Source organism: Engraulis encrasicolus, chromosome 2, assembly GCF_034702125.1.
Source record: "Engraulis encrasicolus isolate BLACKSEA-1 chromosome 2, IST_EnEncr_1.0, whole genome shotgun sequence".
In the NCBI taxonomy this organism is placed as follows: domain Eukaryota; kingdom Metazoa; phylum Chordata; class Actinopteri; order Clupeiformes; family Engraulidae; genus Engraulis; species Engraulis encrasicolus.
The window spans coordinates 58,094,682-58,113,581 of record NC_085858.1 but is presented as its reverse complement, the minus strand read 5'-3'; the positions used below and the strand labels follow the sequence as shown (position 1 = coordinate 58,113,581).

General features: G+C 41.4%; 1 protein-coding gene across 1 annotated transcript in view; it reads left to right on the top strand.

Annotated features, from left to right (window-relative positions):
• The first annotated feature begins 80 nt into the window (after positions 1-80).
• Positions 81-18,900, top strand: part of LOC134465311 (NACHT, LRR and PYD domains-containing protein 12-like) — a 44,743-nt gene continuing 25,923 nt past the window's right edge. The window contains exons 1-6 of the mRNA XM_063218928.1: positions 81-137; positions 7,457-7,652; positions 7,790-9,551; positions 12,604-12,774; positions 16,824-16,997; positions 17,281-17,454. Of these exons, the coding sequence (XP_063074998.1) occupies positions 7,511-7,652; positions 7,790-9,551; positions 12,604-12,774; positions 16,824-16,997; positions 17,281-17,454 (2,423 nt within the window). The 5' untranslated portion in view covers positions 81-137; positions 7,457-7,510. The remainder of the gene's footprint in view (positions 138-7,456; positions 7,653-7,789; positions 9,552-12,603; positions 12,775-16,823; positions 16,998-17,280; positions 17,455-18,900) is intronic.

Genomic DNA, 18,900 nt, shown 5'->3' with positions numbered 1-18,900 from the left:
GCTTTGTGACTCTTTCTATACTGTTTAATTATTGATTATGTGTAAACGGTCTGTGTTTACTCTGTTTTCTCTTCAGAGAGCCAAAGAAAGGTACCAGTGTTCAGCATGAGCAGGAGAGTCTAACTCATGTATTCCAGGTAAGTGAATGTGTCTGAATCTGCTCAGTGCATCGTTTTCAATATGAATAAACCAAACTCATGGCAAATACTTCAATCCTCAGGCATAATCATTCTAGATAGAGAGGACAGTGACCATTTGAAACTGGAGTTTAACAAAGATTTTTCATAGAATTCATATGCATATTCTACTTGCACTAACTCAAAACGAACACGCACACACACACACACACACACACACACACACACACACACACACACACACACACACACACTGCACTAACTCAAAACACACACACACACACACACACACACACACACACACACACACACACACACACACACACACACTGCACTGACTCAAAAGCGCTCGCGCACACACATACACACACACACACACACACACACACACACACACACACACACACACACACACACACACACACACACACACACACACACACACACACACACAGAGACACACACACACACACAATACACACTGCACTGACTCCAAAGCATACACACACACACACATGCGCGCACGCACACACACACACACATACACACACGCACACACACACACCCCGAACTAACTCAAAGCACACACACACACACACACACACACACACACACACACACACACACACACACACACACACACACACACACACACACACACATACACACACACACACACACATGTTGACACAGTTGCTACTTCATGTGTTACTTGAATGACTGTACTGAAAAACTAGCTGCCAACTAGCTGTAAATACTGCTCATTACAATTGCTTACTTTATGTTTATTATTATTCAAAATGCTACTATATCAGAATCGTCACAATAGGACATAACTGGAATGCACAACACTACCTCTTTTTTTAATGTATGTTCTTATGTCTGCTGTTGCCTAGTCTTGCACTTTACACGTCTGTATGGGTATTGTATACTGTAATTTGTAGGTACTCTAGGTGTAATGTATGTATACTGTCTATTTCTAATTGTCTATGTCCACACCTAGAGTCTATGTCTGTCTGCATGGGAAAGTAAGAAACGTAATTTCAATTCTTTGTATGACCAGCGCATGTAAAGAAATTGCCAACGTATACATTGCACACCTGATGGTTCATTCACGTAGCAATAATCTAAGAAATGTAGTACAGTATGGTTGTGTAAGGAAACACGGCATAATCGCATGACACACGCAGTGCTTCTCTGAGCGTCCAGTCCCCTATGTAGGCTTAACAAGACAGCCAACCAATCGGCCACTTGTGTGTTAAATAGAGAGATGGGGTAGCACTGCCTTGTGTCTCAGTGATTACTCGGCAAACATTCATTATTACCTTCACCAGAAGGTTATGTTTTGACCGCTGTGTATTTATTTGTGAATATGTTTGTTTGTTTGTTTGTACTTTGTATAAATCAGACAGAACTGAGCCGATTTTTATGAAATTTGGTGGGATGATTGGTCATGACCCAAGGAACAATCGATTAGTTTTGGGAGTGATTGGGTCAAAGGTCAAAGGTCAGGGTCAAGGTCAAAAACGTAAATTGAGCCGATTTTTATGAAATTTAGTGGGATGATTGGTCATGACCCAAGGAACAATCGATTACTTTTTGGGAGTGATTGGGTCAAAGGTCAAAGTCAAGGTCACGAAAAGGTCAAAAACGTAAATTGAGCCGATTTCTATGAAATTTACTGGGATGATTGGTCATGACCCAAGGAACAATCGATTACTTTTTGGGAGTGATTGGGTCAAAGGTCAAGGTCAAGGTCACGAAAAGGTCAAAAAAGTTTTTCTTTGCCAAGCACTATATGCCAGAACAACGTGTGCATGCGGAATTGATTAAGAGGTCAAGACTGGGCCAAAATGCAATATTGCGATATTCCGGTCCGATTTACATGGAACTAACACCAAAATTTGGAGACTGTTATGCCCCACACTCTGAAGATGGCCAGAAAAAAATAAGTGGCGTAGGCAAAGGTTTGCGCTCTACCGGGTGCCCATTCTAGTAGGTGTTGGTTTTGGGAAGTTCTCCGGTATCGGTCGGAGCAAAGTGAGGTGCAACGTTGCTGATGGCCAGGCCCCTTTGTAGGATTTTGGGGGCCCTAGGCAAAGGGGTTGTCGGGCCCCTAGGACATTTTTTTTTTTTTTTGGGGGGGGGGGGGGGAGACAGGGCAGCCACGGTGCCAGAATTTCTGTTTCAGACGGGCCAGAGCATATTTGGATGGCTACCATTACAACATAATGTCACAGAATCCATGTAAACCTAATGGAACGACAGTACATCATAGGCCTACCTAGACAGTGTTGTCTAGGCTATGCAACACATGCATGAAGGGCAACACATGCATAATGAGCAAGCATACGCCAGCATTTTTGGTGAGGAAATGCAATCTAGTTATTATGATTACATGAACTTATCCCTACAGTTCATTTTATGAAACTTCATGAAGAAAGACCTAGGCAAATATAGTCCATTCAATTCAATAGGCTCGTAATTTCTCATGAAGGCTAATTGAATGTTCTGGCCTATATGTCACATGAGAGTAGGCCTATATGGCCCAATTCACGCCAAAATCATGATCTGTATTCCCTATGACAAATTAAAGAGTTAGGTCTAATCTTTCCAACCACTTTTAAAATATAACCGAGGGTGCACCATTTGTGCAAAAAGAACAAGGCCTATTGACTCATAAAACTGTACAATCCAGAAAGACTGAGAAAGACTAATGAACAGGCACAGTGGCGGTTTTGAGGGATGTGATATTGAAGCTAGAATTCTGTAACCAAAAGAAGAGAATTTTTAGATAAAAACGCTCTCAAACGGTGAATTTTTTTAGCTCTTCAGACAACCTCCCTGCTACTACTCAATCATGTTTCTACCACGCTGCGTTTCATAGCTATTGCATCCATCACACACTTGAGAATACAATCCAAATGTTTGTGTTGTAGTACCGTTTACAGCAACAATTAATTGCATTCAACAGGCTAACACATCACTACACCGCAGCCATCATTCCAGAAAGGGTGTGTTCAAACGTGGCCACCAAGGATGACTGGACAACTACCTGCGTTACTCCGTGGTTGACTCTGTGTCTCTCAATTACAAGGGACAAATATCAGTGCCCTTACCTTGCGTTGTCTTGACCGCAGAATGCTATCCCCTCACTGTAATCCTTGCGTTTCCACAAGTTCCAGTTTGTAATCCACATTATAGCTCATTATAGCAAGAAAGTGACTATTGTGCTACAATTCAGCTATCCCACAAGCATGGGGTATTAGGTAGGCGCTGTTGCTTCTCTCGCAGCAGAGCCCTTCATACAGATGACCGTGCCTTATTATACAGCTATTTAAAATCGTCATTGCTGTTGAATACATAACCTGTCGTCCTTGGGGGGCCCTCCTACTCGGGGGCCCTAGGCAACTGCCTACATTGCTTACCTTAACGCAACGGGTCTGCTGATGGCATCGTGTGTAGAGCTGATATTTTGCGGGTAAATGAATGAGCTGAAATAGCAGAATAGAATCCTTCTGATTAACAAATCAACAGCTAGATGAAACTGAAATACAATGAACAAGCTTATGGAAAACAACAATTAGCAGGATGAAAAGGTGAAAGAAGATAAAAGCCAATCACAGCCAAAGAGACAAACACTAGCACAGTATCACATGTGTCATTCCAAGTCAATGTAGCCAAAGCCCACAAACATTTCGGAGGAGTTGTCTGCAGACTCACATCTAGACTAACTGAAATATCTCCCAGTTGCATGTTGCCTTTGCTGTATAGGAAGTGATGAGCAACCTGTAGTCTTTCATTACAGTCCAGTCAGTGCCACATATCACACATTCCAAATTACCTGCTTTTCAAGTCAAGACAAGTCGGCTTCATTGACAATTTCTTTACGTGCTCTGGTCATACAAAGAATTGAAATGACGTGTCTTACTTTCCCATGCAGACATAGACATACTTTAGGTACAGTCATACTGTAGACAGTTAGACATAGGGGTGGTTGACGTTTAAAAAAACGCAAAAAAAAAAAAAAAAAGTTTTTCAAATTCCTGAAAAAAATGATGGATAAAAATTGGAAAAAAAAAATGGAAAAAAATAAAGCACTTAGTGGTCTGTGGAATTTCACCTTCTTTTTGCCATTTTTGGGAAAAAGTGTCCTGCATCAACACATTGCATAGGCATGTCACACCGCAGGAAAATGGAGTCACACCACAGGGAATTCACTGCATTATAGCCATTTTAATCCTTTTGTGTACATGACTGACATCTGAGCTCATGCTAACTTGATAATGGTATTGTGTTTAATCTTAATATGTGTTTTCATTTATAAAAAAAAACACCTTTTTTTCCTTCAATAAGAGCAGTCACACCACAGGACACCATAAAATGAACCTAAGCATAGTGTGACGGAAAGATTGCAATATGAAGACATATTAAGAGGTTAAGAGTCACCTTAAACTTCCACAGCACTCTCCAATAACTGAGGCACTGACTGGTTAGGAGCCAGTCTTTAAGATCCTTGTAGTTGGCCTTGCAGCTGCCCATTCACAAACATTGACATACATGTCACCCCACAGGACGCAATTTGTGTTACGAAATTGAACTTGTAGTTAATATTACTGTCTTGAGTTTTTTTCACATTCACATATCTTAATATAAAGTTAATATTTATGCAATTATGCCAAATGCTTCATACATTATTCAAAATGTTGTTGGTTAATTTATATATATATTATATTCCAGGTTTCATTAATGTTACAGTCACACCGCAGGATATTTGACATATAAACCTTTACATAAATCTTAACAAAAATGTTCCTTCTCATCTAAGACTAATATGAAACATAATGTACCACATCTTCTTTCATTGACATTTGTTTTTTAAAGGAAAAAGAACAGTTTTGTAGGTTTTTAACCAATGTTACGAAAAAACAAGGCGTCACGTCTCCCACCCACAGACAGTACACATGCAGTACACCTAGACTACATTTTCTTTATCGCGCGATAAGAGTCTCCCATTATCGCAGCACGTTAACGCCAATAACGGCCCAACACTAGTACATCACACATACACACACAGACATTTAAAGTGCAAGACTGGGCAACAGAAGACATACAGAACATATATTAAGAAGAGGTATTGTTGTGCATTTTCAATAATGTCCTAGTGTGACAATTCTGACATAGTGATGGTGTGAAATATTTACATTGTCCTAGTATGACATTCTAAATAGTGGTATTAGTATGAAATAAATAGAATAGAATAGAAATAAATAACACAGTTTGAATCAGAGCTAGACAGCTAAAAAGTGGGTTGTGTGTATATTTACCTTTGGGTTGGTAACTGGTTTTCCAGTACAGTACAGCCATTTCAAGTATAACAGGCATGATAAGCAGCAGTAACATTGTGTGTGTGTGTGCGTGCGTGCGTGCATGCGTGCGTGCTTGCGTGTGTGCGTGCGTCCGTGCATGCGTGCGTGCGTGTGTATGTGTGTTGGAGTTAGTGCAGGTAGAATGTACAATGCAGTGTGAGTGTGTGTCTGTGTGCATGGCCGTAGTTACATTTGAGGCTAGCGAGGTCCGGACCTCGCCTATCGTGAGAGGTTTTTTTATTATTATTATTATTATTTTAACGGGAAATATGACCAACTGAAACACACAAAAACATCTATAAACCTTTGTGAAACGTCCTTTGCAAACTGTGGTTAACATCCATGTGCTAGGCCTATGTGTTCTAGTGTTGCCTTTGTTCTGTTTTTGAGAGTAAACAAGATTGATTAATATCGCAAGTGGTGCGACTCGTGGGAGAGAACGCAACTCAGCCGACATCGCAAGTGTTTGGTCGCGTTCGTGACAGAGCATTGCGCAAAGCAAAATTGCCATGCTTTCTGGTTGGAAAAATGCATTGAAATGGCAAAGTGTGCGTGTGCAGCCTGCGCAGTAATGTGCCGTCACGAACGCGCCCATTAAGCACGCGCTTGGTGAGATCTCCGCTATCAGAAAGCCCGCGCTTGGTGAGATCTCCGCTAACAGAAAGCCAACCGTTGTATAGCCTACATAAAGCTATTATTCTAAGAAGGCCGGCTGCTGCATCAGCTGCTGCATAAAGGTAAAAGCAGGATATCCGTGAAAGGTAATTGATTGTAAATTGGAAAGCATGTGATAAACACTGACAGAGGAGGTCACCGGAACATCTTCAGGTGTGGATATTTTCCTGTTAATTTGGACAAGTGCCAAGACTATCGACGTTGCCACGTCTTCGTCAGAGTCAATCGCAGTAAAATATCCACACCTGAAGAGGCTCCCGTGACTACTGTGTCTGCATAGCCGTGACGCATCAGATGGCTCAGGAGCGCGGAGGATAGGCTACTTTTCTTTCTCGTTGATAGACTTTTGTCTTCTGCGCTTGTGAAGAACTATAACAACTAAATAAAAACAAAACGTTTGATGCGACTCTAGGAAGAAAAAAGTTTACTCCAAAATAGGTGGTTTGCACAGAGATAGCTATCCCTGTATCTTTGGAGGAAAACAGCTGAAGTGTAATTTCATTGGGAGAAAAATATGAATGGCTGAGCAACTTGCCATCTGGGGATGTAGCTTATTGTGCAACTTCAGGGTCAAGTTTTAGTTTCCTTACAAAGGGCTTTACTGACTGGGAGGATGCTGTTTATAATAAAAGAGGCATGATACCAAAGCATAGCCATTCAAAGGGAATAGGCTGAGTTGGCTGAAAACTACAACATATTTATTATTATACATGTCTACATATTTACTATTTCACATTAGGCCTATACATTCATAGAGGAGGGCCCTATATATAGGCCTGTGTAGCCTATATTTATTTATTTTATGAATTCATTTTTAATTTATATTTTATATTAATAATACAATTTCGGTGCACGCTTTGCGCGCGCATCATGGACCTCGCCTACTTCACATGGCTGGCTACGGCCATGTGTGTGTGTGTGTGTGTGTGTGTGTGTGTGTTTTTTTAGTGCAGGTAGAATGTGCAGTCGCAATCGAGTGGTGGGGGGGGGGGGGGGGGGGAGCAGGATTCTGGCTGGCTTGCAATTGAGTGTTCAGCATCCCAATTGCTTGGTCTATGAAGCTGTTTGCTAGTCTGGTGTTACGGGAGAGGAGGCACCTGTACCTCTTTCCAGAGGGCAGGAGATTGAACAGTTTGTGTGCAGAGTGGCTTTACCTGTAGGCCTATATTCAGTACAATCACCTGGTTGAATTGGAAAAAATCCTCATTATCACATGTTGGTATATGCTCACCCTAATATACATGGATTAATTTGTCCTTGTATGGTGTGCTTCAGGTGATTGAGACAAAGATCATCACATTTGTGAAGAGTGAGCTGCAAAGATTTAAGATGATTCTTAGTCCGGATTACCAAGAAAACTTAAAGAGAAAAGATGAGGATGAGACTGATGCCAGAGAAGGTGCTCTCAAGATGGCACTACACTTCCTATTGGAGATGGAGAGGACAGATCTTGCTGATAAACTGAAAGACCGTAAGAATTCTTCACTGTGTTATAATCTGTAATCTCCATAAATTATTTGAATCATTTAGGTATTTTTAAAATACCATCATGAAAAAGGCATGACTTGTGTCAGTGGTTGTAAATATTCATTTTGTTTGTGCACCCAGATGAGCTGTATGTACGTTGTCGGGCTGAATTTAAATTACATCTCAAGAACAAGTACCAGAATGTGTTTGAAGGAATACCCATGCAAGGAAACTCTGCCCTGCTCGACAAGATCTACACAGAGATCTACATCACAGAGGGAGGAAGTGGGAAAGTAAATGAGGAGCATGAAGTCAGGCAGATTGAGTCCATATCCAAAATACCTGCTGGAGAGGAAAAACAAATCAGATGCAGTGACATCTTCAAGCTCTTACCTGGTCAAGACAAGCCAAGTAGAAGTGTGATGACAAAGGGGGTAGCTGGCATTGGTAAAACCATCTCCATTCAGAAGTACATCCTGGACTGGGCTGAGGGAAAAGACAACAGAGAGATCCACTTCATTTTCCCATTGCCATTTCGGGAGCTCAACCTCATGAGAGGCACACAGATCTCTTTGATTGGTCTCCTTCACCACTTCTTCCCAGAGTTGAAGCAGTTAACCTTTGACAGTCAAGAGAAGTATAAACTACTGTTCATCTTTGACGGTCTGGATGAATGTCGACTTAAACTTAACTTTCAGGAGAATGAAAGTTGGACTGATGTAACAGGTGTCACTTCTTTGGATGTACTCCTGACAAATCTCATAAAGGGAAATCTGCTTCCCTCTGCTCTACTTTGGATCACCTCCCGACCAGCAGCAGCCAGCCAGATTCCACCCGATTGTGTTGACCTTGTCACAGAGATCCAGGGGTTCAATGACATACAGAAGGAGGAGTACTTCAGGAACAGGTTCAATGATGAGAATGTTGCTGAGAGAATAATGTCCCACATTAAATCATCAAGAAGTCTCCACATCATGTGCCACATACCAGTGTTTTGCTGGATAACTGCTTACGTTCTTGAGGTGATTTTTGGCTCTTCAGGAAGACAACAGCTTCCAAAAACATTGACGGAGATGTACACATATTTCCTGATTTTCCATACAAAACAGGCCAGCCAGAAGTTTGACAATGTGCATGAACTTGACCCACAATGGAACAAGAATCTTATCCTTTCACTAGGAAAGCTAGCCTACAAGCAGTTGGAGAAGGGAAATCTGATTTTCTATGAAGAGGACCTGGAAGAATGTGGAATTGATGTCAGAGAAGCTGCAGTGTGCTCTGGTGTCTGCACCCAGATCTTCCGACAGGAATCTGGATTGTTTCAAGCAACAGTGTTCTGCTTTATCCACCTCAGTGTCCAGGAGTATCTTGCAGCTCTGTTTGTGTTTCTGAAGATGGCAAATGAAAGGCAAAATGTGATCTCCGCACACAAACGCGAACAAACCATGTCCACCTTACACAAAATTGCTGTGGACAAAGCTCTGGAGTATAAAGATGGACGCTTTGACCTCTTTCTCCGGTTTCTTCTTGGTCTTTCTCTGGAGTCCAACCAGACTCTCCTGCATGGCCTTCTGTGGAGAGGAGAGAAACATATTGGCAATGCTGAAACAATCAGTTACATTAAGGGCAAGATCAGGAAAATACCTTCATCAGAGAGAGTGATCAACCTCTTCCACTGCTTGAATGAACTGAAAGACCACTCCTTGGTGGAGGAGATCCAGAGCTTCCTGAGTAAAGGAACACTTTCTAAAGACAAGCTCTCACCTGGCCAGTGGGCAGCTCTAGTGTTTGTGCTGCTGACATCAGACCAGAAGCTTGATGTGTTTGACCTGAAGAAGTATGTGAGGTCGGATGAAGGTCTCCGGAGGCTGAAGCCAGTAGTGGAGGAATCCGAAGCACTTCTGTAAGTATGTTCTGTAAGTATGTTCAGAGATAATGGGTTGATGACTGTTAAGTGTTGCATCAATGATTCTTGAAAGTTTGGCAAAAACATGTCCCTGCAGTAAAATATTAATTCTGTTGAAAATCAACTAAATTTTCACAAACAAAATGAACCCAGGTAATGGCCAAGGGGTCTGTCACACGAATACACATTTGTTTGAAATATTTAAGTGTAATTTTATTACTTTTCATGGCTATAAACCTGTCCACACCCTGTAAAAACGCCTGTCCCAAGGACTGGCATCATCATTTCAATTGACTTAAAATACAAAAATCACTAACAGAATTGAACAATATCACCATGATGTGGAAGACCATATTAAAGTGGTTCTACAGATGTGCACATAGTGGATGTAAAACAATATTTACTATTATTTACTGATTGCTCAAAATGTGTCCAGCATATTGGTCACCACCGTCAGATTTTTTCTAAAAGACAATAAAATCAGGTATGCACAAGTTCATTCTCATTACTGAGGACCCCTTTTCAAACCTTTAGCTCTACTGCCTACTTCACCATCACTGAAGCTCCTGTAAGTTTATTATTTTGTCCTCAATTTGTTAATTTGTTTGGACACTGGTACTGTCCCAATCATAAACTGTCAACACCGTCGGGGGTTTTAATAGTATTGTATTACATTAATGTTAATAAATATAATTTTTTTCAGAAAAGGTATGAAGCACCCAAGAAACAGAGCGAAAATGAAATGGCTAATGTGAACAAACAATGCATAATATTTAAAAGAAAAATTGTTTTATTGTCTCACACCGTCAGATGTCACCACCGTCAGATTTTGTTCTGCTCATCATGTTGTTCCATATTTTACTAAATTGTGCTGGTTAATGAAACATTACTAGGCATGTTAGTAATAATTGTGATCCAAAATGATACTCTAGCCACCACTGAGGTGCATTTGGAGGTTTTTTTGTCAGAAAACCTGACGGTGGTGACATCTGATGGAGTTCACCAAAAACACATGTTTTACGTGTTTTTGACATGTTTTAAGAATATGCATACAATAAGTATCTACAGTTATGTTGAATTGTTAAAGTAATTCACTTTAATACAGTAAACATGTGTTTTTACTTCTAATTCTGTCTGCCGCTGTTGACAAAACAAGAAAGAGCCCATTTTATGAAAAATGTTAAACATGGGGAGCTTGGCCAATGCATTCACTGCACAGCCAAGACCTACATCTATGATAATACACCTCTATATTTTGGATTTGAACAACTTAAAAGCTGTTTTTACCTCATTTTCAACAACCAGTGGCTTCCTTCCTAGATAATCTAACTAATGAAGTAAAAACACATGCTCATACTGTGCACACACAAAAATAAAGTGTTTATGCAAGATGCCATTGACTTGAGAGGGCTATTTATTTTGCTAAATGCAGGTACTAATTAGGCCACCTTCACCACTCTCAGATTACTGTCACCACCGTCAGTTCTTAAGTCACCACCGTAAGAAGGAGTTTTGGACATTTTAAAGGAATGTGCTTACAACATTTTCCTTAGGAGTTGTTGAAATATCAAAGTAATAGCCAATTTAAGCCCACACGAATATTTGTGAAATTACAAAAAATTGTTTGTTCTATTTAGGCGTTAAGTAAGCATCGTATGACGGTACATATTTTAAAATTAGAACACATGAAACAGTATTAAAATAGAACAAAAGTGAATTTTCAACATTTAAAGGCATATGTGTGAACCAAAAAATACACATAATCACTTAAAAACTCCAGATACATATGCAACCAAATCAATGCAATTTTAATAACTTTTAATTGTGTCTGACGGTGTTGACAAAAAACAAGGTATGATCGGAGAAAAGCCTGATTTCTGAAAAAAATACATAATGGGGAGATTGGCCTTGTGCATTTCTGAAAAGCCAAGACCTTAGTCTACGAGGATATACCATATAATTTTGTAATTCACTTTGTTTTTTTCTGTCAACATTACAACCAGTTTTAGCCACTTTCTCAAGAATCAGTGGCCTATATCGCCTGCCTGTATACATGCATTGGTCTATTATGATGCTATCCGAATGTGCACACAGCCAGGAATCTCAAAATGCTAGGCGGCTAGGTGTTTAACATTGGAAGACGTATTGGACCAGTGTAGTGCTTGATAAGAACCTGTTTTGTAGTCAGCTGGATGTTGTAGAGCAGGGCTATTCAAATGGCGGCCCTGGGGCCAGATGCGGCCCTTGGACAGCAAGATTCTGGCCCCCCACAAGCCCCTTGAAATACAGAATAGTTTTTTTTTTAATTTAGAGATAAAAGTATGGGTTCCTTTATCGTGCTGAAAAGGGACACAGGACATTAAAATGCAGGAAATTACATCTTAGAAATGCAAAACTTTCTGGGGGGAGGACCCCCAGACCCTCTACTTCAATGAAGTCTCCCATATTTTTTTTCATTGACAGTCGGAAACCATAATACGTTTAGTTCGGCCCCTTAACTGGGAGGAATTTGAAAAACTGGCCCTCGTTGACATTTAATTGAATAGCCCTGTTGTAGCGGTTTCTGTAGTTTCTGTATGCCTACCAACGCCATTGTGGGATAATTATCTTAACGTGAGTACATCAGAATCGATTCCTATGCTTTGTAAATGAAGTTTTATTGTATCACACCAATCACACGTGAGGAGGACGTTTGAGTGACGGCAGCTTCCAAACAATCAGAGGCTGCCGCCGACCGCAAAACCCCGCCTTGTCAGCAGTGGCTAACACTTTGCAACACATAGCATTATTCAGAGCACATGGCAAAGAATTCCAAGCGACATGATAGTATACTATGTTCTTCTAAACGGTGTCACCGACAGTGCCGCATGTGAGCAAGTGAATAAAACCGCCAGCCAGCAAGACAACAGGCTCTTGTCATACACTGTGCAGGGCTCCAATGGGACTTCCAATGATGAACATCTAGCCACCTAGCATTTTGGAATCCCTGGCTGCACGCACACTCAAAAGTTTAGCTTCATAGTCTCTTATGGCTGTTATCCACTTTCAGGCTTGATAGCTGTGGGCTCAGTGATATGAGCTGTACAACAATGGCATCTGTCCTCTGTAAAGCATCAAAAGTGAAGAAACTGGATCTTAGCCACAACAGGATTGGGAACAGTGGAGTCAAACAACTTTGTAGTGGGCTAAAGAACTCAAACTGTACATTGGAGTCACTCCGGTAAGAAATTCTAATCATTAAGCATTAACCAGTCCCTCCAGGATTTTGCACTGGGATTTTGTGATTTTTGCGGTCAAAATGTCTGATTTTGTGGCTGCATTTTCTCATTTTTTGCAAAGATTTTGCGCCCCTTTCTGGGGTTTTTTGGTAACTGAAAACCACAATCAGTCTAAGCAGGCTTAAGACAAAAGAGAGAGAGATTCAGAAACACAATTTTCTGTAGAAATCCCAACACAAATTACATTTACAAAAGTTACATTTGGCCATGGGGGTAATTCAGGTGGAAATATCCCGGATTTTTCACATTATCAAAAAACACAGTCGGTCCAGCTATTTATAGGCTACCCACGTCCCTGTCCGACGAGCCACACCCCCTCTTGAAGAGAGAGACGAGGGTCTTGCTTATCAAGCTACCTGCCAGATACCACCAAGAATTGAAGTTCCTTGAAAATACGAGCTATCAACCTCGAGCTCCGTAGCGCTTGTGCGCCCACTCTTTTCCTCAGAAACCGTCAGTTCATGCAACGCATAACACAGCCTCGGAACAGCGAATCATGCGATTAACCATCACAACCTGTACCAGCACAAAGTTTTGCACGAACAGACAACTTGTGCGACAAGAAGAAACGCATTGCGCTCATTTCATAGTTTTGTTTTCATTGCATTGTTTCTCCACGCTGTACAACGTGTGCTGAGGGATTTTAGACAGGATCTGTCTTTGCACGCGCGCCAGGGCTGGACTGGGATCTGAAAAGGGCCCGGGCAATTTTTGACTCCTGAGGGCCCAGTGCCTCTATCGGTATATCGGTATATCGGTATCGGTGTATGATGATATTGTCTCGGCGTATATATACAGACATGCCGTATAATGTAAGTATAATGTATAGGCCTTTATATGGTGGTCATGTTTTTGTTACAAAGAAGATATTCTTGCCCACTGGACCTGGGCTGAAAGGAAGAAAAAAGCTGCTGTGCACCATGTTCCCTTCATACTGCTTCTGAAGTTCTGAGTAGCCTATGTTTGAGGGTAGGAGATAGAGAGAGGAGGACAACTAACTTTATTTTCCTGATTATGAGCCCTGGCCAGTGAATCTCAATATAAAAAAGTATCCATACCATTTTTCTAAAGCAAAAACTGAAAATGGGTCCCACAGACCCAAACACATTAAGAGTGGAGTGTCACAATGGGAGTTTCCCAGGTGGGCTTTCAGAGATAAGCAATATAATACACCAAATCTAATAGCCTAATGATAATAAAATCTCGTAAAAATAATAATTTCCTTGGTTGAATGTCAAATTGCTCCAGTTCATACAGTCAGTGAGCCTGCTTACTAAATGGCATGTTAACAACACGCCCCCCTTTATTACCAACGCGCCCCAAAACCAAAAGTTGTTATCTAGGCATGAACTGTAATGCAGCTTGAGACTCATCAAAAGAGGCTCAGATTGTCAACGTCTGACAAGTGGGTTTTTTTTCGGACACTCGCCATTTTTTCACCACAGCAAAACCAAGTCGTATCGCTTAGACTTCCAACATAGCCAACACACTGCAATGCCAACAACAACACAAATAGCTAGAGCGTTCACAGCAGGTCAAGTGAGCGCGTAGTATAACGATTCCCTAACAATGGCACGGCTGGTCGGCGTCTTACTTATCCATAAGAGGCAGATAATAGGCTACTCAGATGTCTTGATTATGACGTGACATGACATTAGGGGAAAATTACAAAAATGCATTTTGTATAAAATCGTAGTTGCACAAGACGGCGACAAGCAGAATAGTAAAAAAAATAAAAAAATTGTAGGGTTTGGGAAAGGGCGGGGATGTGCCATTGCGACGTAATTAACATGCTATTACAAGACACGGTACACATGTCGTCCGTGTGACAGCCGACACATTAAAAGAAAAGCAACAAGAAGTTTATGAAAATAAATGTACATATTTGTTACTGATTTGAGCGAGTGAAGAGGGACGACAACTTAAGTTTCATGCGGAAAAACGCCGAAGCCAGCTTTTTCTAGAGTAGAAGACAGGGCACGACGCATAACTACACAGCACACATCACGGCCTTGTGACAAGACAAATGAAAGATTTCTATGCTGGCATTACACCATTACAAGAGAAGGGCAGGGAAAGGCATCAAAATGAGTACATGTTTGCGAGTGATTTGATGAAGTCAGGATGACAACTTGGTCTCAGGCAAGAAAAACGAAACAAGCAGCGCATAGTTATCTCCAGACGGTAGGCCTATGGGTAATAGAGGTAGCCAAACTTGGCTACACTGCATTAGCTAGCTAGAGGGTGTGCTGGGGTGAAGACTAACCTCAATATCCCTGAGTCACGTCTCGTCTCCCGTCTCCTCATCTTTTCTTCCCCTGCTCGAACCCTCTCCTACACCTACACCTCCTCCTCCTCCTCTTCATTATCCAGCACCACCTGTCCGCTCGCGGCCCCAGTGTCCCAACCTATCGAGCCGTCCAGCAGTGGTTCCCCAATCACCATCTCCGACGGGCCGAACCACATTAGCTCGAGCTTATGTTTTTAGTTTTAAACAACTTGTCAGTGATTTTAGCACATTTGCCGCGTCCAATTTAGGGTATGCGTTATCTTTTCTTGCGCTTGTCATGTAGCCACTCTTCTTTCTCCATTTTGCGTCCTATCGTCCACCAGAGTTTTAAGCCAGGTGGTCGTCGACAACTACTATTGAGGTGATGATTAGTTTTGTCAAGCGGGGGTCTGTAGGGAGGGGCGGGCCTTAGAGAACCGAAGTGTTTCATTGGACTAGCCCAATGTGCATTAGAAGAAGCATCCAATGGGCGCCGATGTGTCATTTTTTTGCGGGTGCAGACAATGAAAAATAATTGATACATATTTTTATTATTATTTCGGGCCCTGGGAGGGCCCGAGACGCGCGAGGGCCCACCGGGATATGCCCGGTACGCCAGATGGCCAGTCCAGCCCTGACGCGCGCTGTTGTGAAAAGCAGAGTGGAACGCACCGTCCGATCTGTCTCTGTCATCCCGTTGACTGTCAAAATTTGGCCTTTAGAAAATTTCCCGGATTTTGGCTTAAAATATGGGAATTTTCCCGGATTTTTGGAGCTCAAAGTTGACAGGTATATAAACTCCACAGAATGTTGAAGGGGACAAAGGGGAAAATTTGCGGGGAAAATGCGGCTTTACAGGAATTACGTGGCATCGTGAAATTATGCGGAATATCATTGAATTTGCATGAATCCACGCGATCGCTGAATCGCGAAAAACTTGAGGGACTGTTTAACTCAGTCTTAAGCCCTATTCGGACAGGACTAGTTTTATGCATGGACATGGGGAATTGTGATTCTATCCCAGGACGTCGGTATTAGCCTAGAAATGGCCAATTCGGACTGGATTAAAATATCTCAGTAAACAAACAGAAAGTTGGGAGGGGTAACTCATTACGCACCGTTGTGACTGAAAAATGGAAATATACACAACGTATAGGCCTACCACTAGGATCGTTTAATTGGAAGTTGATGACTGTTAAGTGTTTTCTATATCGCCTGCCTTTAATCATGGCTGTTATCCACTTTCAGGCTTGATAGCTGTGGGCTCAGTGATATGAGCTGTACAATAATGGCATCTGTCCTCTGCAAAGCATCAAAAGTGAAGACACTGGATCTCAGCCACAACAGTGTTGGAGATATTGGAGTCAAAGAACTTTGTAGTGGGCTGGAGAACTCAAGCTGTGCATTGAAAACACTCCGGTAAGACATTTTAATATTTTGGCTAGTGCTCTCAATCGTATAAATGCCATAATTAACTTGCGATTAATCACATTTTAATCGCATAACTGTGTCTAATTGAAAATCATTTTAATCGTACTAATACTATTATATTGCTATTAATACTAATAGTGCTAATGATCTTATTCATGTACAAAAACCTTTTTTTCAAATTGAAAACGGCCAAACCCCTCAAAGATGTGCATATGAAGAAACTGACAATAAAAGCTGACTTGACTTAACTTGGCTTGACTATTGTCACGTATGGCTGTTATCCTCTTTCAGGCTTGATAGCTGTGGGCTCAGTGAAATGAGCTGTACAACAATGGCATCTGTCCTCTGCAAAGCATCTTCAAAAGTGAAGACACTGGATCTCAGCCACAACTGTATTGGAGATATTGGAGTCAAAGAACTTTGTAGTGGGCTGAAGAACTCTAACTGTGCATTGGAGTCACTCCGGTAAGACATTTCAATATTTTAGCTAGTGTTGACAATTGCTGAAAATATTTACTTGTGAAAAATCCTGTAAGAAGTTTTATTATTTCAGCATTGAGTCCGTCTTACATACAGTACTTCTCTGGGTCTTCTGCTGTACTTACACACCTCTTAAAGATTTGTGTTTTAATATTAAACCTCTTGGACATTGTCTTGGCTTATAACACAGTGTTATAAGATGTATGCTAATGATGTATATTATATGCATGTAATAGAAATTAATAATAATTAAAACTCTTCTATTCAGGCTGGAGGACTGTGGTGTAACGGGAGTAGGATATGCTGCTCTCACCTCAGCTCTCAAATCAAACCCTTCACATCTGGAGGAACTGGACCTGAGAGGAAACGACCCTGGAGACTCTGGGGTAAAGCTGCTTTTGATATTACAGCAGGATCCGGCCTGTAAACTTCAGACACTGAGGTAAGATATTGCCGTAAAACATCTCCAAATGCATAGACGTGCACAGATAGACACGTGGTGTTGCTTGGGCAACACCAAGTTGCCTTTAACAGACAAAAGTGCCCTTTTGAAAGTTCGGTTTTTATTTTTATTTTTAATTATTTTATTCCTTAAATGTAGGGTTAACGCTGTATTCGATGTTCCCATCATCATTTAAACATAATTGTCAATTAAAATTGCGTGATAATAACGCCCCAAAATGCCTCATGCCCCCTCCAACGGCACACATCTCTCCCTTTGTCAACGTGAGCGCGCTTGAATTGACAGATTCGGAAGCGCGTTGCACAGACAGCATTGTGGCGGGCAGCCCCGCATGCCGTTCTCCCCTCCAGCCAGGTAACAGTCAATAGCCTATTTATGATGTTGAAAGTTGCGTGTGACTTTGGAAGTGATCTAAAGAGAGCCCTGGCTTTCATAATGAGACTTTGCAAATTGTGCATTTAGGCCCTATCAAATCTACCGCAGAAGAGGTAGCCAATGTCAACAATTAACATGTGTAACATGATTGCAAAAAAACATTATATTAGCTTAATGAATCCAGAAGTTGCTCAAACAGTTTCAGGTCTAAAGATTAACAGAATGTTTGGGAAACAGCAAGAGGATTCATGTAGGCTATGTTTGGGAAACGTTGGCCTCCTGATGAACTATGCAACGCACCAAATCACATTTGTGACAGACGGCATGGAACAGAACAGCGGTCACGGCCAGGGAGAAAAAAAGGTTGTGCGTAAATTCCAGCAAATCTGCCACTTATAGCCTTCTGCACAGCACAGCAATCAAAGCAGGGTGCACACAGCAATGTCTTATGTGGGGGGAAACAGGTAGGCTATAGAGGATTGTGCTTGACACCTCCAGAAAAGTGTAGCCTACACGGATAAAACCTCCGACCCAAAGTAGCAGTTTTCACTCACAATACCCGTGTAATAGACTAAATGCTTTTGACAACGTCTTGAAATGAGAGTTAAGCTTTAATATTCGTTTTAACAGTTTGGAAACACACATGGACTAATCAAAATCTGTACTAATGGAGGAAAAATGACCAGAGATGCAGAGTTTTCCAAGTAAGGAATCTGTTAGAATGAATCGCTTCCTGATCACTGCGCTGGAGACACGCATTTAAAGCGACAGTACACTTTTTAGTCCATGCGGTAAATGATGCACTAGGCATGGTAATCTAATTATTTTAACTTTCCAACATAGTATTCCTCATTTTTTTAAAAATGAAATGTTTTTTTAGCGTACTGTGGAATGCTCATTAAAATGTGAATTAAAAAAAAAATCACCGAACCGTTATTGCAGCCGCCAGTTCCACATGCCCCACACTACCACCCCAGGACCTGCCCCCCAAAATGTCTGTGCACGCCAGTGTCCAAATGCATGTGTTTGCGATGTTGAAGTTTTGAAACT